Source organism: Callorhinchus milii, unplaced genomic scaffold (assembly GCF_018977255.1).
Source record: "Callorhinchus milii isolate IMCB2004 unplaced genomic scaffold, IMCB_Cmil_1.0 Scaffold3, whole genome shotgun sequence".
Classification (NCBI taxonomy): Eukaryota; Metazoa; Chordata; class Chondrichthyes; order Chimaeriformes; family Callorhinchidae; genus Callorhinchus; species Callorhinchus milii.
The window spans coordinates 86,288,807-86,307,726 of NW_024704744.1; the positions used below are offsets into that span (position 1 = coordinate 86,288,807).

General features: G+C 35.8%; 1 protein-coding gene across 1 annotated transcript in view; it reads left to right on the forward strand.

The window, feature by feature from the left end:
* The window catches only part of syt14a (synaptotagmin XIVa), a 42,461-nt gene extending 23,829 nt beyond the window's left edge, over positions 1-18,632 (forward strand). The window contains exons 4-8 of the mRNA XM_042333725.1: positions 1,071-1,351; positions 5,859-6,308; positions 10,398-10,587; positions 14,665-14,721; positions 16,956-18,632. Coding sequence (XP_042189659.1) covers positions 1,071-1,351; positions 5,859-6,308; positions 10,398-10,587; positions 14,665-14,721; positions 16,956-17,269 — 1,292 coding nt within the window. The 3' untranslated portion in view covers positions 17,270-18,632. The remainder of the gene's footprint in view (positions 1-1,070; positions 1,352-5,858; positions 6,309-10,397; positions 10,588-14,664; positions 14,722-16,955) is intronic.
* Positions 18,633-18,920: the final 288 nt, after the last annotated feature.

The following is an 18,920-nucleotide window of genomic DNA, read 5'->3' on the forward strand; positions in this document are numbered from 1 at the left end:
TGGCTCTTGGTAATTCCTTGCTTTTATGGCAGCCAAACTCTGTCAGTTTGGCTGTCAGTTTGAACTGTAAAATTGACGAGCACTATGATTCAACATAACATATAAGAACATAAGAAATGCTGGACCAAAGGAGACAGAGGTCCATCAAGTTCACCTTCCACCTTCCTGGCGATCGCATGCACATATGTCCTAAACTACCTATGTACTACATCCCATAATGTTATTTCGTAAAAGAATCTGTGTTTGAAAGAATCAATACCTCCTGCTTCAACCATCTCCATAGGGAGCCTGTTCCACAGGTTCACTATTCACTCACTGAAATAGGAATAGAAATCACTGAAATAAGGTTGTCTACTGTGCTGATCTGCTTTAGCAACTCTACAAGCCTGATATATAACTCAATTTTCAGTAACTTTCGATTGACTATATAAAATACATATACAAATACCAATCTGATAATATGTAGTACAACAATTTATTATTATGCTGGAAAAATATTTTTCATTTATTTGACCTTTGTGTCACAAAATACGTAAATTATAGTATTTGACTGCTGAAACAATGAAAACACTGTTGGTGTTGTGAGACCCCAGTATACTCATTCAGTGTGCTCATTTTGAATTTGAGTTATTAAATTGCATCTTGTTCACACCATGTTGCCCCATTCTCATTTTTTTTAGTTTTAAACCCACTTTATTTTTAAAAAAAGGTAAAAGAACATTATGAAGAAGCTGACTAGCAATATTGAGAGTCATTGCCCATAATTAATACCAAGCAATATGAGAACCCAACTCAACTGTCCAGTTGAGATCAGCTAATTCAGCATAGACCTCAGATATTCGCTGAATGATAACCTTGCTGATGTATTGGAGGAGAACACGTACTTTTCTTTAATTTTTAAACAAAAATTGGATAGAGTATGAAGATTTACCTGAAAGGTCTAGAAGATGCATTTATTTTAAATAAATTTGGTACCACCAGATTATTAGTACATCGTTACCTGTTATATAATGATTAAGACGTATTTGTATTATTGTTAATAATTTATAATGTTGTATTCTAACGATCAGAGCACTGTATTCAGAGGATGAGGAGGACACCCCCACTTGATGAACTCCAACCTCCCCCCTATCAGGACGACAATGGATCACCGCATCTCTCTTACACACCATCAGAGCTTGATGACAGCAAGTGTGAACTGTCCCATTCCAGTGCAGATTGTAACAGTCCTCGCTGCTCATACAGTAAGTGCCCCAGCGAGGGAAGCCCAGGCCATGAGACAGAAGGCTACCATCACAAGGGATACGAGGAGGACGTTCCCAGCGACAGCACTGCCATCCTCAGTCCAGAGGTAATAGGAATGGAGATGCACATTTTTCTTTATGATTATATTACACTGTAAATATCCCTGGTAATTATTAAGAATAAAATTAAATAAATATTGAAAATCCATTATTGTACAGCTGCCTCACATAGCTTACAGTTAATCCAACAGTCTTCTTCACCTTGCTTCATGCTATTCGGACACTGCCTGGGCTGTCTGTTCATTTGTACATTTATATTTCCAATTATTAAAGAAGAAAGCTCTGAGGCTAGCATCCATATTTATACAACATGCCAGACACACTTTTAAAGTAATTCTATCCTGCTTGTTGCCTCCCCGCCATGCCACCAACCACTATTCTGTAATCGAGAGAGCAGTCAGGTGATTTGCTCCAGAATGAAGCCATTTTACTGTGGCCACAAACAGGTGTCTGTTAACATTTTTTCGCTTACACTTAAGTTTTTTTCTCTCTGTGGAGTTGCCTTCTTTGAACCTTTGGGAACTGGGAACAGAAAACATCTTGTTAGGGATCACAAATGTGACATGGTGCACTGACCAAAGCCATTGTTGCTTAACAGCCATGTGTGATAATGCAATGTTTATTGAAAAAAAGTTAAGTTGCAAAATAAGTGAAAGAGCATATTAAATTTAATAGCATCAGCCATATGATTCTAAATTGGATCTAGCAGTTTGCAGCTATTCTATGCTAGGACAAGTATAATATGCATATTTGGCCCCAGGGTTGCACTGATTGTCTGGCATCTCTGTTCTAATTCTTCTGAGAGCAGGAATCTCACCTGAGGACACAGTTGCTCCAGTGCATAAGCCTGTGCACAAACTGATAAGCACCAGCCCAGATATCCCAGTTCATTGCTGACACATCAGTTAAGATCTGTTTTACTCCTGGGAAGAGTTACAGCTATAAATTGTAGCAAGATACACAGCTAATATATATAGCTTTGAATCATACAGCAATAATTAAGGCTATGATTTACTGACATATGGAAACCAGTATTGAATAATGGACAGTAAGTGTGGATATTTACTGAGTTTTTTTTTAACTTTGGCAGTTTTCAGAAAATATTATTTGAACAATGTAAAGAGGACTTATGCATTGGATTTCACACAAACAGTCCTGGATTAAAAACTTTTCTACTCTCTGTTTTTAATTTGCCAACCACTGTCCATCAAGACTACCGAGGTTCGATGAGCTGTTTCCCTAAAATAAAAACTTTGTTGGTTTTGGATGTTTCATGGATTTTAAATATATTTGAACAACTTTATGTTCCAATAAACATGGTGCCATGATGCTACTTTGGAATTTATAAAAGAGTCTGAAATATTTTGCTTCATGAACGGTAGATATAGGCTTAATGGATGATCCAAAATAGTAAAGCTATGATTTAAGAAGGTTATCAGAACTGATAGCGAATTCCCATGTCAAGTTAAGTAAACTACTATGGTATTACTGTAATCCTGTCTGAAAATTGTCTCTAATCAATTATCTGATGTTATTTGAGAACACTTTTTCCTCTTAAGGCATAATCTTTACCATTTTTACAGCTTCTAGGAGACAACAGCATCTGTCTTCTGAAATGATATTAACCAGAAAACGTAGCAATATAACCCCAATAAAGTCTAGGTCATTTTACCCGTTAGGCCAAAAAGGAACTGGAAAGACTAGAATTATCTTGGGTTGAAATCTTAATAAAATATGTAGCAAAAATGTGGAACTACCCATGAATGCCAGATAACTAATATTTTTATAATAAGGAATAATGTTTGATCTTTTATTGTTAAAATAGGAAATTTGGCAAGAAGGAAAAAAGATTATATTTATGGTCAAAACCCACTATTCAGTTTACTGAAAGCATTTGCTGTGTGGGTGGTGCAGGATCAGGACATTGCTCTTTCAACTTTGGGTCCTTTGTTTTAATCCAGCCCAGACAGATGAAACAAAAGCATCCTCGCTCTAAATAAAAATAATTTTGGAAGCTACAGTCGTGTTCCCAATTAACTCACGGGAATGGATAATACAAGAAATGGAAATATGCTTGAGGGGAAGTAATGGCTGCTGATCATGCATTTGAGGTTGAGGCAATTTACTGATGTAGGGAAATGGCATCTACATAGATCTAAAACTTAATCTATCCGACTTGCAAGTGTTTGATACCTTGAAGTAAATTTGAGGTAAAGCCTTGCCAAGTACTGTCACCTTTCATCTTATTGGCACAAACCTACAACTATCAATAAACTATTGTTGTAAATTAAGATTGGGAATATTTTGTTCCTTTTGAAATGTTTCACGTAAATTTCAAAATGCAGATGATTGTTGTTCAGTATTTAGTTTACGAATAAGAAGGGTAATTTTTCGTATGGGTTATAAGTCTGATATATTTGATCAAATGGTACCTAGAATAGTGTGTTCACTTTTTCTTACCATGCTGCATAAATGATCTAATTGCAGTTACAGAACAACAGTTCTGATCCCAGGTATAAAAGAGATGAGTGCTGAATGTTAAAGAAACTTAATCTTTAAATTCTAGAACAAAGAGAATTAGGAGCTCATTATATAATTATTTCATCATTTAATGTATATGTACATAAAGACAGAAAATTATTTCAAAGTAAGGCAAGAATGTGGAACTGGAGGACATAAATGAAAATCAATGAAACATACATTTTGAAATGGTATCGGAAAAACTTAAGTTACTTGAATAGTTATACTGTAAAGGTAGCTCCCAGGTAATAGAAGTTAAACATTGGGATTATTCAAAATACAAATAAGTGCCATGATGGGAGAGTTCATGTAACATCTGAATGAGCTTTGGTGGGTCAAAGTGCTTTTTCTGATCACTAATTAGTTTAGGTTTTACCTTTTCATAGCTGTCTGGAATGAATTAAGGCAGTTATTATTATCAACTTCCACAGTATTCTAGATTATTTCTCTCATACCTCTGTTCACAATAAAAAATTAAGTCATATGAACAAATGGTAGAATGAAACCAAGAAAAAGTCACTGAAATGATCTGTCAGGCGAATTCCTTTCACCGATCATGTAGAATTTGCCCAATTTAAACTGTTGAATTTAATCACCCGAGGAAAGATTGTACAATTTTCTCTCTAGATGCCAATGGTGTTGTGTGAAGTTCCAGAGTATCTAATCTAAGCTTGGCACATACTCACATTTTCTTTGGCTAACTTCTTTCAGTGGTATGATATTTCTGTGATGCACTATTTGCACTCAAAGTGCCAGAATCCTCTTTGTTGTTCTCTGAACCCAGCTCAACATACACATTTTCTTTTGAAGATTTAATGCTCCAAATTGCCTACAATGTTGTAATTATGGCTTCATCATACTTATATAAGAATAATTTAGTTCACATTACAATCGATGCCCTTGAGATGCATTCCACTATTTGATTAGCTAAGTTTATAACGTATAAAACATTGCTCATATGCTTTGATTAAATGGTCGATATATGTAATTACATTCAAGTCTTTCTCCTTTTCCAGCTTTGCAAATTGTATCAATTACACATCATGTTTCTTACTCCATTGTACCTCACCTTGCATTCATGCATGTTAAAATCCATCCCTAATTGTTTGGAGAACCCAATTGTAATGCCGTTTGATATAGCATCTGCTTTGCTTAGGGCATGGATCTATTTTAGCTCTGTGCTAATCAGAGGTTTGGTAGTCCCAGCCTCTGGCACTGACTAGCTATTTTCCACCGTAGAAAATGCCTGACTTCTGTGTTTTTTCTGTTGTCACTGATATTACGTCTTGCACCATTTGCATCATGCACAGGATGCGCTGCTAACAAGCCTTCCTGTGCACTGCCAGTTTCATCACTCCAAAGGAAGGGACTTCAGAAGTCGGGCATTCTTTCATACCTCGCTTATAATTTTGCTCCTGAGACATTGGACCTAACAAACAAACTAGGTTTCTTTGTAATCGGGATAGACACTATTGATTTTTACTAATCTCCCTTATATTAGTTATATAGTTATTTAGTGTTGATACCACTTTATATTATTCACCTCATCGACACATCATTTGTAAATTGGGAACCCAACAATCCTCGAAGAAATTTCTGGCGTCGCAACCCATAACAAAGAGCTTTTTATTGATTACCATTTGCTGTTTATTTGCTAAACCAATTTTCATTTAAACTGCCTAATTTGTATAAATTACACGTTTTAATCTATAAAAGTTTTACATTTAGAACTTTATTACTAGTGCACATCAACAACTTAACTAAATTCATATGTGACATAGTGCAAGAACGTATGCAGTAAAATATTGCTTCATTCATTAACCCTCAAGGTTAAAATGATTGATGACTAGGTTATTGAATATTCCATTTTGTGGGAAATGTTTTGTGAATGCCAAATTGAAGGCATCTATTTAGCGCTAACAATAACAAATAAAAGGACCTGCTAGAGATTATGTGGAAGCTGATTCTAAAAAATGTTTTACATTTGTAAAGAATTTATGTTATTTGTCTAAAGTTTTCTTTTGTGTTCCGTAGGACATGTCTGCTAGAGGATCTTCTGCTCAGCTCCCAAAACCTTTTGACCCAGAACCTGTGTCTAAGTATGGCACATTAGATGTCACTTTTGATTATGACTCACAAGCACAGAAACTTATGGTAACAGTAACAGCTGTTACAGACATTCCAACACACAACCGAACTGGCAACAGCTCGTGGCAAGTCCATCTGGTGCTTCTCCCCACAAAAAAACAAAGATCAAAAACGTGTGTCCAGCGAGGGCCCTGCCCTGTCTTCACAGAGGCCTTTAAATTCAATCGCATTGAGTCTGAGATGATTGGTAATTACGCAGTGCGGTTTAGGCTCTACAGTATACGTCGCATGAAAAAAGAAAGGATTGTTGGTGAAAAGGTATTCTATCTCACCAAACTTAATCTTCAAGGCAAGATGTCCGTCCCAATTGTCCTGGAATCTTGTGGCAGTCTCACAGTAAGTAGTGAAATATTAATCCAAAGGGGCAGCAATTGTGAATTTCATATGTTACAATAGATTATTGGTTAAATCATTAAGTTATGGTAATCATGCAGCAGGAAATTTGCTCAACTAGGAGCATCCTGTCTGACAGACTTTGGTCTGAAGGGTTGAAAGTGTGTCTGTACCACCAAGTCTCGTTGAGAAAAGATGACTTTGTCAAGGAATGAGATGTTAATCCCAGGTTCTGACTGCCTGTTCAGATGGACACTAAAAATCTCATGGCATTATTCAAAAGAGAAGGGAGTTTGTTCTGGCAAACAATCTCCCAGATAAAATTGGTCATTTACTTCATGGTTGACTGTTGTACGCCAATTGGCTGCCACATATACGCCTACAAATATGCAGTCACTAAACTTTACGGTAAGTCCTGTGAAGCCCTTTGAGACATTTTGACAATGTGATAAAAGTGCTATATCAAATGCGAGGATTAATATTATAATTAATATTATTGTCAAGATAAAAAAATGGAAAAAAGTTTGAGAAACTTACTTTGAGTTGGAAAATGGTCTGATAATGTCCCAGACTTTTCAAAAGAAAAAAATCTCTACTGTCTTCAGAAAGAAGACAAGGATTTAACATTCTTTATTTTTTATAGGAAATCACCGTACAACTTTTCAGTTGGCTTCATTTAAACTAAAAGAAAGCAATGCAATATAAACATTTGTAGATTAAAACTATCACTTTTTAAACTTTCCTTTGTTGAAAACGACCATAGCAAAGCAAAGACCGATCAATCTTGAGATAGTCGATAACTGGAAACTCCATTGCTGAAGGCGATTTGAAAAGAAGTAAGATTTAAGGCCAAGCTGTTTTATGCCCTTTATCTGAACCCCAAGACTAGATTGCTACCTTAAATTCCCTATAGGCATCAATACTTGATATTAATATACATCGTTACATATCGCTTTTCTTAAAGTTGCAGTGATTTGTTTATTTTTCCTCTGTGAGGATGGAGGGGATAGTTCATGATGTAAGACAGAGACCATTATAATAAATAATAAATAATCCTGAATGTGGCAACCAATTTCTGGACAGTAATGTCCCACAACAGCCATGGAGTGAGTGACCAATTTTATTTTTGTAATGAAGGGACCTGAAGATATAAAAGGAGCTACAGAATTGGAGATTTTTTTTCTTTTACAGTGATATTTCTTTGTGTGCTTTACTGCTAGCTTTGTATTTTTACCTTCTAATCATACTGTCAAACCCTGCAGTTAAAAAATATTCAGTTTATAAAATTCATATCCAGTTGTTGCTAAACCTTAACAGCACGGAAAATTCTTATGGTTCCTGCTTGCTGCTTAAAAGAAGAGGTTCCAAATATCAGTGTTTGAAAATCATGGATTCCAAGAGCTGCAAGTGTTTGCTGGGGTGTTGGAGCTTCCAATATGTTTGCTTGCAGAATTTCTACAATATTGTAAAATGAAAGCACTGAGACACCTTCAGATCCAGAGATTTAATGAAGAAATTCAGTAAATCGGTTTCATATTTCTGTTTCAATCTGCTTTGTGTTATTTAGTTTGAATGATAGTATATGACAGGAAACTAGATACACCTCAGACTTGAAAATGCAATCTTAACATTCCAGAGACTCTGCAGACTGACTCTTCATTGAAAGGAAATGAAACACATACAGTAATTGGTAAATAGGAAGGATTTAGGATACAAATTCATTTGTTTTAAGATCTTTAATAATTCTGATTGCGGCGCACAAACAGTATTTTTGCTTTATAAAAAGTTGCTGTATTATACAGTCTAAATTTAGCTTACTTTGCTTGACTACAGTGCAACATTTCCCTCATAGCTCAGGGGTATGATCTGTTCCATCTTAATAATCTTTTTACTAAATATTATAATAACTTGCATACATAATACCTCAAAGTGCTTAACAGATAAGAAGGAACTATTTTCTCTTCCTCATATTAAAAGGATGGACTTATAAGCTGAGGGGCAAAATCATTTGAAATTCATGTATAAAGTTCAGGGAAACTTGTTTCTTTTTCCAGCACATTCTGAGGATGAGAAAAATATATATTTTTTAAAAATTACACTCTGTTTAAAGAAATACTTTCTGGTGTCTGTGCTGCAATTGCCCTTTACCTTGAACCTGTGCCCTCTTGTCCTGCTGCCTTAGTGTATCTGAAAGTATTGTTCTGGCTTGGCTTTCTGAATCCCATTTAGCATCTTGTGTACCTCTGTGAGGTCCCGCAAGACATTCCTTTTTAAGGATGAAGAACCCAAGCTTATATTATTGTTTCTCATAGCTTGTTCCTCTAACGCTGTGGGGTTAAAGTTGGAGCATAGGTGGAGACTGACTGTACCAAGATTCAAAGAGAAACAGATAGCTATTTTCTGATTAAATCGATTGGGGGAAATGACAGATAGAATAATGTATTTTTTTTTAGCCTTGAGATCACCCATGGTCTTTTCTAATCCAGTACATTTCTATACTATATTGGATAAAAATTGACAAATATTTACAATCCTCAGCTTCAACTGAAGAGTTGGGTGGAGCTTCACAGAATTTTACACGACAAGTAACTAATAGATTCTGAGCCTTTGAAGAGTGGTTAATAATCCGACGTGGTTTGCCTTGAACAAAACTTTTTCCACCAACAATAAATTGGGTATGTCTTTCAGAGGTGGTATCTGAAAGTGTGTGGGTCAGTTTTAATAGTAAGACACATCTGTAACCTTACTGATGGGAAGAATCTGGACTAATAAAAATGTACGCATTTTGAAATGGTTACACTGAATGAGCTAGTTTAAAACAAGAGGACAATAGTCTTGCTGACTTCATTCATCCTGAGCTTGGAAGGGGGAAATTCTGTCAGGATTTAAGTTCCTAATTGCTATCCGGTGAAATCTGCTGGGAAGTTTGTGTGTGGACATTGTTTGAGCATATGGTTGGGGTGAGCTATAATGGCGCTTTCCACCCATAATTGCATAATCAGCTAACCACTGTCATGTACCTTTTTTCTTATTTTTAGATTGTTTCTTAAAATTGTTTTATGCTACCTGATGTTTTGCTCCATACCTGCTTTCAAATACAGTATACACAACACGTCTCAATCTGATGTGAGTTGCTCTACCAGTGATAAACTACTTCTTGAAAGTCTGCCAGAATATCTTCCCCTTAAAGGCTCTAGGAATGTATGAAGGTGTTTACTAATGCCTAAAGTGTCAGGAGAAGTCCATATGGACCCTGGAGGCTCCTCATTTTACATAAACACAAATGGTACATGTACAGCTCATGTCTATAAAGTTGCCTAATATATTCTTATGGTACAGTCACCTAACTATGAAGTAAGAAAGGACTGATAGCTATTGCTGTACATCCTATTGGTGGGTGATAGAACCATGTAATGGTAACAGCTAGGTGTTTCCTTGATGAAAACATGAAACTGATCAAACAATAAAGTTCCCTTAGGAACTTATTTTGGATAATTTTCTAGATGGGTGGCTTCCAATATGGCTTTGATTCTAATTATTCATTCAGCTGTTGTTGAATGGCTACTTATAGATATGTAATACTATACATAGGTCTTCTATTGTGGTCTCAGTGTATGTTGTCAGATTTGATCTCTCCTGTGGTTAGTTGCAATAGGAGATTAACATGGGTCATGATGTGATCGTATCTGACTCGATCTCCTTTACGTAGGTGATCCCTAATACCTACTTTCTTTGTAAAGTTAAAACATGTGGCTTTTATTTCAATTTACAGACATTGAATTGCAAAAGTACCAATTGTTTGACATGACTAACATCTCTTCTGTTATAATAATAATCCTTGCATTTGATATAAAGCCTCTCACACCATTGAGACCCTTCACAGAATAAACTGTAAAATGGATGTAAAGTGGATTTACATCTTTTGAACAGATTTATGTGGTTATATGATGGTTGTTTGTGTTAGAAAAAATAACTATTTATGTGGAGGAAACGATTCTGATTAACTGTTACAGCCAAATATGCAAGTTCACTGCATTGTTCTGTACATAAAGATAATTATAAATGATAATATTTTTAATATTTTATTCCCAGGGCTGTGACTCCCAGGTGAGCATGTCTGAGATGTCCTGCAGTGAAAGCACTTCCTCCTGCCAGTCTCTGGCACATGGTGCCGCACCAGAAATACTCGTTGGTCTGCTGTACAATGCCACCACTGGCAGACTATCAGTAGAAGTTATAAAAGGAAGCCATTTCAGAAACTTGGCAGTGAACAGACCACCTAGTGAGTACAAGGATTATCTGGAATCAAATGATGAATGTTACTAGTGTTGACTGAAACTGTAACGTTTAATTTGAAAAGTAATCTTATTGAAATAGTCCAGGCTTTCAGTCGGTCATCAAATGATTTATATTTTCCTTCTGCTATTATTTAAAAATCCATACAAGGTAATGCTCATTGGTAACTGATTCTAGTTTTTTTTGTGAAATCCTGAATGTTTCATCTTCACTAAAGCTGATTCAGGAAGAAATATATGCAGGATAATGTATAGTGAGGAATGCAATCTCAATTTTTATTTTGTGAATTGGAAGACAATTGTGAGACATCCAGATCTTTCCATGGATTTAAGAAAAGTCAGCATCCGTCTTATGATTGTTTGCTTTGTTTTTAGTGTACGCGATAAATTCTTATTACTTCCAGATTTCACCAGATGGTACACACGTAATAAAGACAGCACCCCCTTCACTGTATTCATGGAACGATTCCTATTACAGTACCAGGTTCCAACTGCTGTGTAGCTCTTTGAATTCTTTAAATTTTCTCCTTCTTAGTTTGTTTCATGGGTAATGGAAAAAATGTTTAGCTGAATTACATTTGTTCCCTGTGCGTGTCTAGCACAAGAAAGATGTATAATTTGACGATGCAAATGTAAAAAGAAAGCACACTTTCACCCCTGGGATGTAAGTTGAATGCAACTTTGACTGTTGGAAGGCGAAATCTGCTCAGCAGTGCCTGCTGATGGTACTAAGGGAAATGACATGGGGCAGTATGAGGTAAGGTTCCAATAGACATCAGTAACATTCAGGACTGATTGAGATAACTCAGTTAGACAAAAAGAATGACTGCTGTGGTAGTGGGGACAATATTATATTATTGCAGTGTTGAGGTTGGATCAAAATAAATTGTTGGGAAAGAGTAGCTTTGCTCTGGATCTGATTGCATTTTACAGTACTTGACCTGAGCCACCTTGATGATATCCATTCCCCATTCCTGATATTCACCACCAAAGAAATAAAACTAAATGTATTTGTGCACAGACATATCTTCTGTAAGATTATACCATTGAAGAGAAACCTTAGAGCTTAAATGACATTGGTAAATTAGCTTTTGAAACAACATCCATTTTTCTGTTTAACAACAAAAATCCTTTTTTTGTGCAATATTTCCTCTGTATGTCACCTAGGCACTATAGTATGCATTCATCCCACTGCCATTATCTGTAATTAAATTGACAATTAAAACAAATTTAGAAAATATATGAGCAGATGAAAGTAAAGAAGGAAAATTAAAAAGGGATGTTGGGAAAATGTAATGTACGGTCTCAAATCAATTTCAAAAAACATAGCAGGGAAAGGGCCTCTTTAAGGGTTTTCTATCATTGCCTGCTTCCTTCACTCCATAGATTAATAGATTAATGGTGTATACCTTTCTTTAGTCATCGCAATCACCCACAAGGGAAACATTTAGTTTTCTAACATTTGGGTAGTACTTTGGAGCAAATTTTTAAACAGAAATGCAATGCATCAGGTGCAGAGAGATGGCGGAATGACAAGAAACAGATCATAGAGATAAAGGGATGTTTTTCATACTGGGATATTATTAAAGATTCATCAGCACTGTGCTAGGGACCTAATTTTCAACACTTATTTAAATCTAGACTTAGGCAGAAGGGTAAGGTTGTCTAAATGTGTGTTGTAGGAGGGTGCCAGACTTTAAGGAGAAATACAAAAAACTATAGAAGGACGTGGGTTAGCTAAATGGAACACAATATGGAGTAATGCAAAATAGGCCATTTTGGGAGGAAGAGCATGAAAACAAATACACCCTAATGTTAACATTCTTAAATTAGTGGAAGAGCAGAGAGATCTAGGAGTACAGAAACATTGGTCTTGAAAATGGCAATGTGAGCAGACATTGGGACTGTTTTTGCTAGAACAGAGAAAGTTTAGAGGAATCTAATAAAGAATTCCAAAATTAATTATTTTTATAAGGTAAATAGAGAAGGATCATTTCTACTAATTGCCAAAAAGGAAACAAGAGGGATATTAGAAATTCAATCAAAGGGTTTGAGGAAATAGTGTGAGAAATGGGAGAGCTCCATCAACGATTGGTAACACTAGCGTAAATGGCCTGCTTTTATGCTGCAAACATTTTATGATTCTAGATTTTAAAACAATTATCATATGTAAATGATATATTCTATTACAGAATGATTAAAACTACAGTTAAGCTCAAGTATGATTCAGTAGAATTAGACCCGTTCACACAAAATAAAGACCATTTTTTAAAACTACAATCAAATGTATAGTGGCCAGTTATTTTACTGAGATTTGGACTCAGGTATTCTGGCAAAATATAATGATGGTTTGGTGCCTTCAGCCATGATTCAGAAACATTTTGGAATTCTGTAGAAACAATTTGTTTGCAAGTTATTGTTTTTTTCTCTCTGCTACATTTGTGAAAATAACCATTTAAATTTGTTGAAAACTGAACGTTGGCAAGCCTGTGAATTAAAACGTTACATAATAATGACTGTGTTTACATATAAACAGTTTTACTGACACCCTGAGGTAAAACTGTTGTATTACCTTTGGATATTAGTAAACACATAATGTGTGAATCAAGTTGTAGATGAATGTATTCAGTACCTAAATGTATTTAATTTTAGGCCTAATCGTGATTTATAGGAACAGTAACAGTGCAACAATATACAGCATATGCTGTGAAATGCTTTGAGACATCTAGAAGACGTGAAAAGCGCTATATCAAATGCAAGGATTATTATTATTATTAATATGCTCATTTGCATTTAAACATTTGTCTTTTGAATCTTTTTAACTATATTTTTCTGCATCATTTGCTTCTGCCATTATTCTGTCATGTATCTGACCTAACCTTTTGGGAATTTGTTTGGTTGAGTTGGTCATGTAGGGAGGGCCCTGACGTTTTGTGCATGAGATTATTAGGTAAAAAGTACAAAGTTAAAACATTTCTATTGCTTATTCTTTAAAATGTGACAATTTGGCACAGTTAGCAGCACTCTAGTCTGTGTCAAAAGGTGGATTCATGCCCCACATCGGTGCATGAGCTCATAGACTACAGTACTGGGTAAGTGTTGCACTGTTGGAAGTGCTGTATTTCGGCTGAGATGCAAAATCAAGGCCCAACCTATCAATTTTCAGGTTGATGTTAAAGATTCCATGACACTCTTTAAAAAGTCAAGGAGGTTTCTCCCAGTGTCCTGACCAACTATCCTCTTGATTAATCCCCCGCCAGTGTCCTGGCCAACAGTGCTCCTGATTAATTGGTCATTCACTGCCTGGCTTTTTGTGGGATGTGCAAATGGTTACCAAAGTTGCATTTAAAAAAAAGTCACTACTCTTGGGAGTAATTACTTGTGAATTACTTTAAAATATTCTGAAGAAATAGAGAGTCATAAAGTACAAGTTTTTCTTATAAAATGGTAATTGTTGCACCATTGCTGTTTGGGGAAAGAAACTGCATCAAGGATTAAAGACTTGGCAAGAAGCTCCTTGTGAAAATTTACATATCTCAGAGGACTTGTTAACCTACTTTGAGTGACATTTGAAGGCCTATTCCTTCATGTTCACAAATAAGACCATGTTGTAGTTTGATGTCTCCTATCTTGACAAATTAAAGACTCACTTAAATTTATAAGTACAGTAATAAGACTAGTGCCAATGTTTTTACATGTTGGTCAAATTGCAGTGTAATGTCACTCAGTGTAAGGGAAACAAGCTCTTTGTGTATTTACTGTTTGTGTTGAGGGAAGGAATAGCAAAATACTGTACTTGGATTGCCAAAAATTACATTTTTGAAAGATGAAGTAAGATTACATTTTGGGGGCATGATAATGTGGGGAGGCGGTGTAATTACACCGCGTGTGATAATAACCCTTTCTGTTCAACCCTTCCTTGTAACCTGAACTGTTAAACTCTTGTATTTTTACCACTACAGTAAACACTGTTCCTCGTTTAACTTTTGACCTATGACCCTTTCTCACTCACTACTGACATCTGGCCATTATTTCTTTTACTGCTTTCCACCCCCTGTTGTCAGATGGACTGTTCTGTTGTCTAAAACACTTGATAGGTGGGCAGGTTTATATAATCCGAGGTGAGTTGCAGTACAGGATCACTATGAGTGGCTCTTGTCTCTTTCATGTGAAAGAAACCTGCCAGCAGTGAAGCTGTCCACCATTCACGCTGGCTTACTAAAAGAGACTTTTAACTAATGTTATTTTCTGTGATCAGAATAAACTGTACATCTGGAACTAACCATCTCTCCTTATGGGAAAAGTAATTTAGGGTAGATACAAAGGCATCAAATTAGCTTCTTATGCCAGTACTCTTTACAGTACAAGAATATTAGAAGTTTAGAGTCTTTTAAATTTAAAAACAAAGATGCAATTGAATCCTGACAAATACATATGTGCTTTGCCAAGAAATTTAATGCTTTGATCAGGATTTCTAGAAATCTCCAGATAAAAACAATCAATTGACAAATCTTTGAACCACTGCCCAACCATTCATCAATTGATTATTCAATTAATCAGTCAATGGAAACTGAAAAGACCACTCAGAGCATTTAAGACAAATATTTATTTTGCATAATTTGTAAAAATGTGTTGTTTTCAATGGATTATAGTAGACTTTAGAGATTGGAGTGCTGAACTTTGAAAATGGAGATCATTTAAGTCAAGAATTTAATATTGAATATTTAGCGTTGTCCTCTGATCTGAATTTTAATATTGAGAACGAAAGGATGTGATCTGTACTGGTGGAATGTTGTGCTTTGATTCAGAATATTTTTGGCTGGCCAACTGGGTTAAGCATAGCTGAGGTGTGTGAAAGGTTCCAATATTTAAAAGTTGGAAATTCGAAATAAAAGTACAGAGATGACTAAATAACCTCACTGCATTCTGGATCAAATCCAGTTGGTTTAATGAGTCTCTAAGATAAACAAGTCAAATTTGTATAGAGAAATTACCCCAGTCATTTTTGATGCATGCTTGATGCATCACTAAGGCATTGAGATTGGCAGTGTTTAGATTAACAAGACGCTAATGTACTTATCAATCCATTGTGTTTTATTCACTATTCTGACAAAATAATGTGAATTTAATAGATTTTGATAATAAGACAAAAGTCATTTATACTTCAGAGGAGCCTAAATGTCCAACAGTTCAGTGCAGCAGGAGGTCACCATCCCTTGCAAAATGGATCTGTAGCATTGCATATGATGCATTAAGGCAAGGCAGATATTATTTTCCATTTTGAAGAGATGTTTGTGATGTGGATAGCAAAAGCTTTGGTGGCACATTAGGTTTCTACACTCTCCTTGCAATTTGGGGGTCTGTGTTTAAATCCAGTTATTAATGGTCTGAAGTGAAGCGAACCTTGGTTCAATTCAGCTTCAAGTGGATTTCAGTTCAGAGCACACAACTAGCTGTAATTCAGCAGCAATTGGAACTAATCTGGCACTCTCACTCAAGAAGCCTGAAATAAAATGGAAATTTCACAGTACAGTTGGAATGTTTTTGTGAGGTTAGGAATGAGAAATGTTGTTGGACCTGGGCCAGAGAGGTGGGGGAAGTTGGACACTGAATGAAGCTTAATGTTATACCTTAACATTATGACTATTGACTAAGATTAGCACTTAACATTGTTGAGCCCTGTTATTTCTCACTTTGTTGAATGCAATTTTATTTTAATTATTTTAATTACAGAAAGAAAACATCTGTCTGACAAATTCTGTTCTTTAAGTAAACAGAGATTTCAAGGCAACTGCATGTTAAGGCATGCACTGCTACTATAACATATATATGGTGTTATCCACCGATAAAACGTCGGATTTAATTGAAATCTTGACACCAGATGCGATATTTTGAATTTTTTCTACATAATATTGGTATTTACCAGAACTGACATCCAGAATATCAAACCAATTCAGTTAATCTCACGCAACAACAAATTTATTTTCTTTATAGCCTTTCCCTACTGTTGTCAGTTAGGTCAAAATTTAAACACAAAACAAACCATGGAGAGATTGTTATTCCAACAGTTGCTATATTTAGTGACCATCCCATACCAAATTGTTTTGATGGCATTCTCTGTGCTCCCTGTTGCCCCTTGTTCCTGATTCATTTTTCATCACCTCTGCTGTCTTTTAGGCATCCCTTTTTATTTTTTTATGTATTGTATATCCGTTAATGGAAACTAACTAGTATGCTTACTAAGTGCTGTGGCTAGTGGAAGCTTGCTAAGTGTTTGATATTGGTAACAGTGTTGCATTGTAAAAGCAGTACTTTGTGCTTCTAATGCCTCTATTAAACTGAATTGATTTTCCAGACACGTATGTCAAGTTAACACTGCTGAATTCTATGGGACAGGAGATGTCTAAATGTAAGACGTCCATTCGTCGAGGCCAGCCAAACCCTCTGTACAAGGAGACATTCATTTTTCAGGTAGCACTCTTTCAACTTTCAGACGTGACACTCATACTGTCTGTGTATAACAAACGGAGCATGAAACGCAAGGAAATGATTGGCTGGATTTCACTCGGCCTCAACAGCTCAGGGGAGGAGGAGCTGAACCATTGGACTGAAATGAAAGAATCAAAAGGACAACAGGTGTGTCGATGGCATTCCTTACTGGAATCCTAATGGATGGGCTGTGGACGGCAATGGCCCTTGGCTTAGCGGGTCAATACAATTCCTTTCACCCACACTCTTTCTTACCAAACCAACAACAGAGGAACAACTTATTACAACAGTTATTGAGTCCGTCGTCCAGCTTGTGGAACAAAATGCCTTATTATGGGCTCAGTTTATGATAAATGCTGGAGAAGAAATGACTGTAAAGAAAATGCGAGGGAACACAATTTAATGTATAATGTGTATCATTTACTCTCAACACAACACACGTCACAAACTTCATGAAAAATTCACATTGTGATTCAGTTTGTATTGCCCCATGAAGTCCAGATCTTTACACAATAATAGGATTTGGCACACCAAACTAGAAGCCATTAATAGCACTGTTTTCTGAGTGTTTTGATGGTTCCAGAACACAGACTTTCATGTTAAAATCTTTAATTTCGCATTCAGACATTCATTAACAGCACAATACACAAGAGGCCTGAAATTCCACTTACTTGATAACCTGGAAGGTGATTTTGTTGTAAAATTTAAGATGAAGCAGAATCGTAAAAAATTATTAAAATCCATCATAAATTAGAAACTGGTTTCCCACAATTCTCAAAGCAGGGCTCCCAAACTATAACTAAGTTGAAGAGTTTTCCACAATTTGTGCAAACTTTTAAATTTAATGACCGAATTATCTTAGACCGGCTTAGAACTAGGTGGAATTTGGGGCCTAAGGTTCATTGGTCATCATTTTTTCACAGATAATGAAATTGTCTTGATTTGATCATGCTGGTCAGAGGCACATCCAGACACTTTTGGGTTGTTGGCCAAAAGTCCTATGAATATATCTGGGTAAGAGTTGGTGAAGTAAGATTATCCCTCTACCTTGAGAAACCATCTGGCAATGTTGGTGAGTAGGTTTGTTTATTTGACATCTTTAAATCATGGTGACAAATATAGATCATGTTGTTTTGCTTTACAAGGCTCCAACAGTGTTGAAGTGTCTTGAGTGTATGTGCATTAATAGGTCACATTGTCATTTCAGTTGACTAGTATGAGAAAATTCAGATTGACAATGGAGCTTTGAAAGAAATTAAAGTCAGTGAAAAAAAAATTAAAATAGTAACAATAAGGAAAAATAGGATCATAGAAGAACTAAAATAAGAGGAAGAAACTGGAAGAAAGAGAGAATGTAATTTTACAAAAAACAATGCATGATGCATCCTGTCAAGCATAGCTATTCTTTGTTTAAAGTTTTTTAAAAAAAATAAAGGTACTCAAAGGAAAACATTAAATGTTTGTTATTAAATTAGGTCAGCTAGTTGATGAACAAATGCATTGTTTATTTTTATTTTGAAGTATTATAATTCTATTATTATTTTAAAGACAAAAGGTTTATCCTTTTTAGTAAGCATAAATCAGAATGGTAACATCAGTGATACTCACTAATATTTTCTTGAGGCCGATAATTCCAGCCATGTCTTGCTCCAGGAATGCTCCAAAACCCAGCACTATAGAGCAACAGAATCTGGGTTTGCACTCACAGTGTGAGCTCTTGATTTCAATCATTCCAGTGTGAGCCTTTGTCAGGTCAGGCCCAAACTCATCCCCACAGGAGGGAGAGGGGAAGGAAAACAGAAGACCAATAGTTCCATTAAAGCTATAGGTC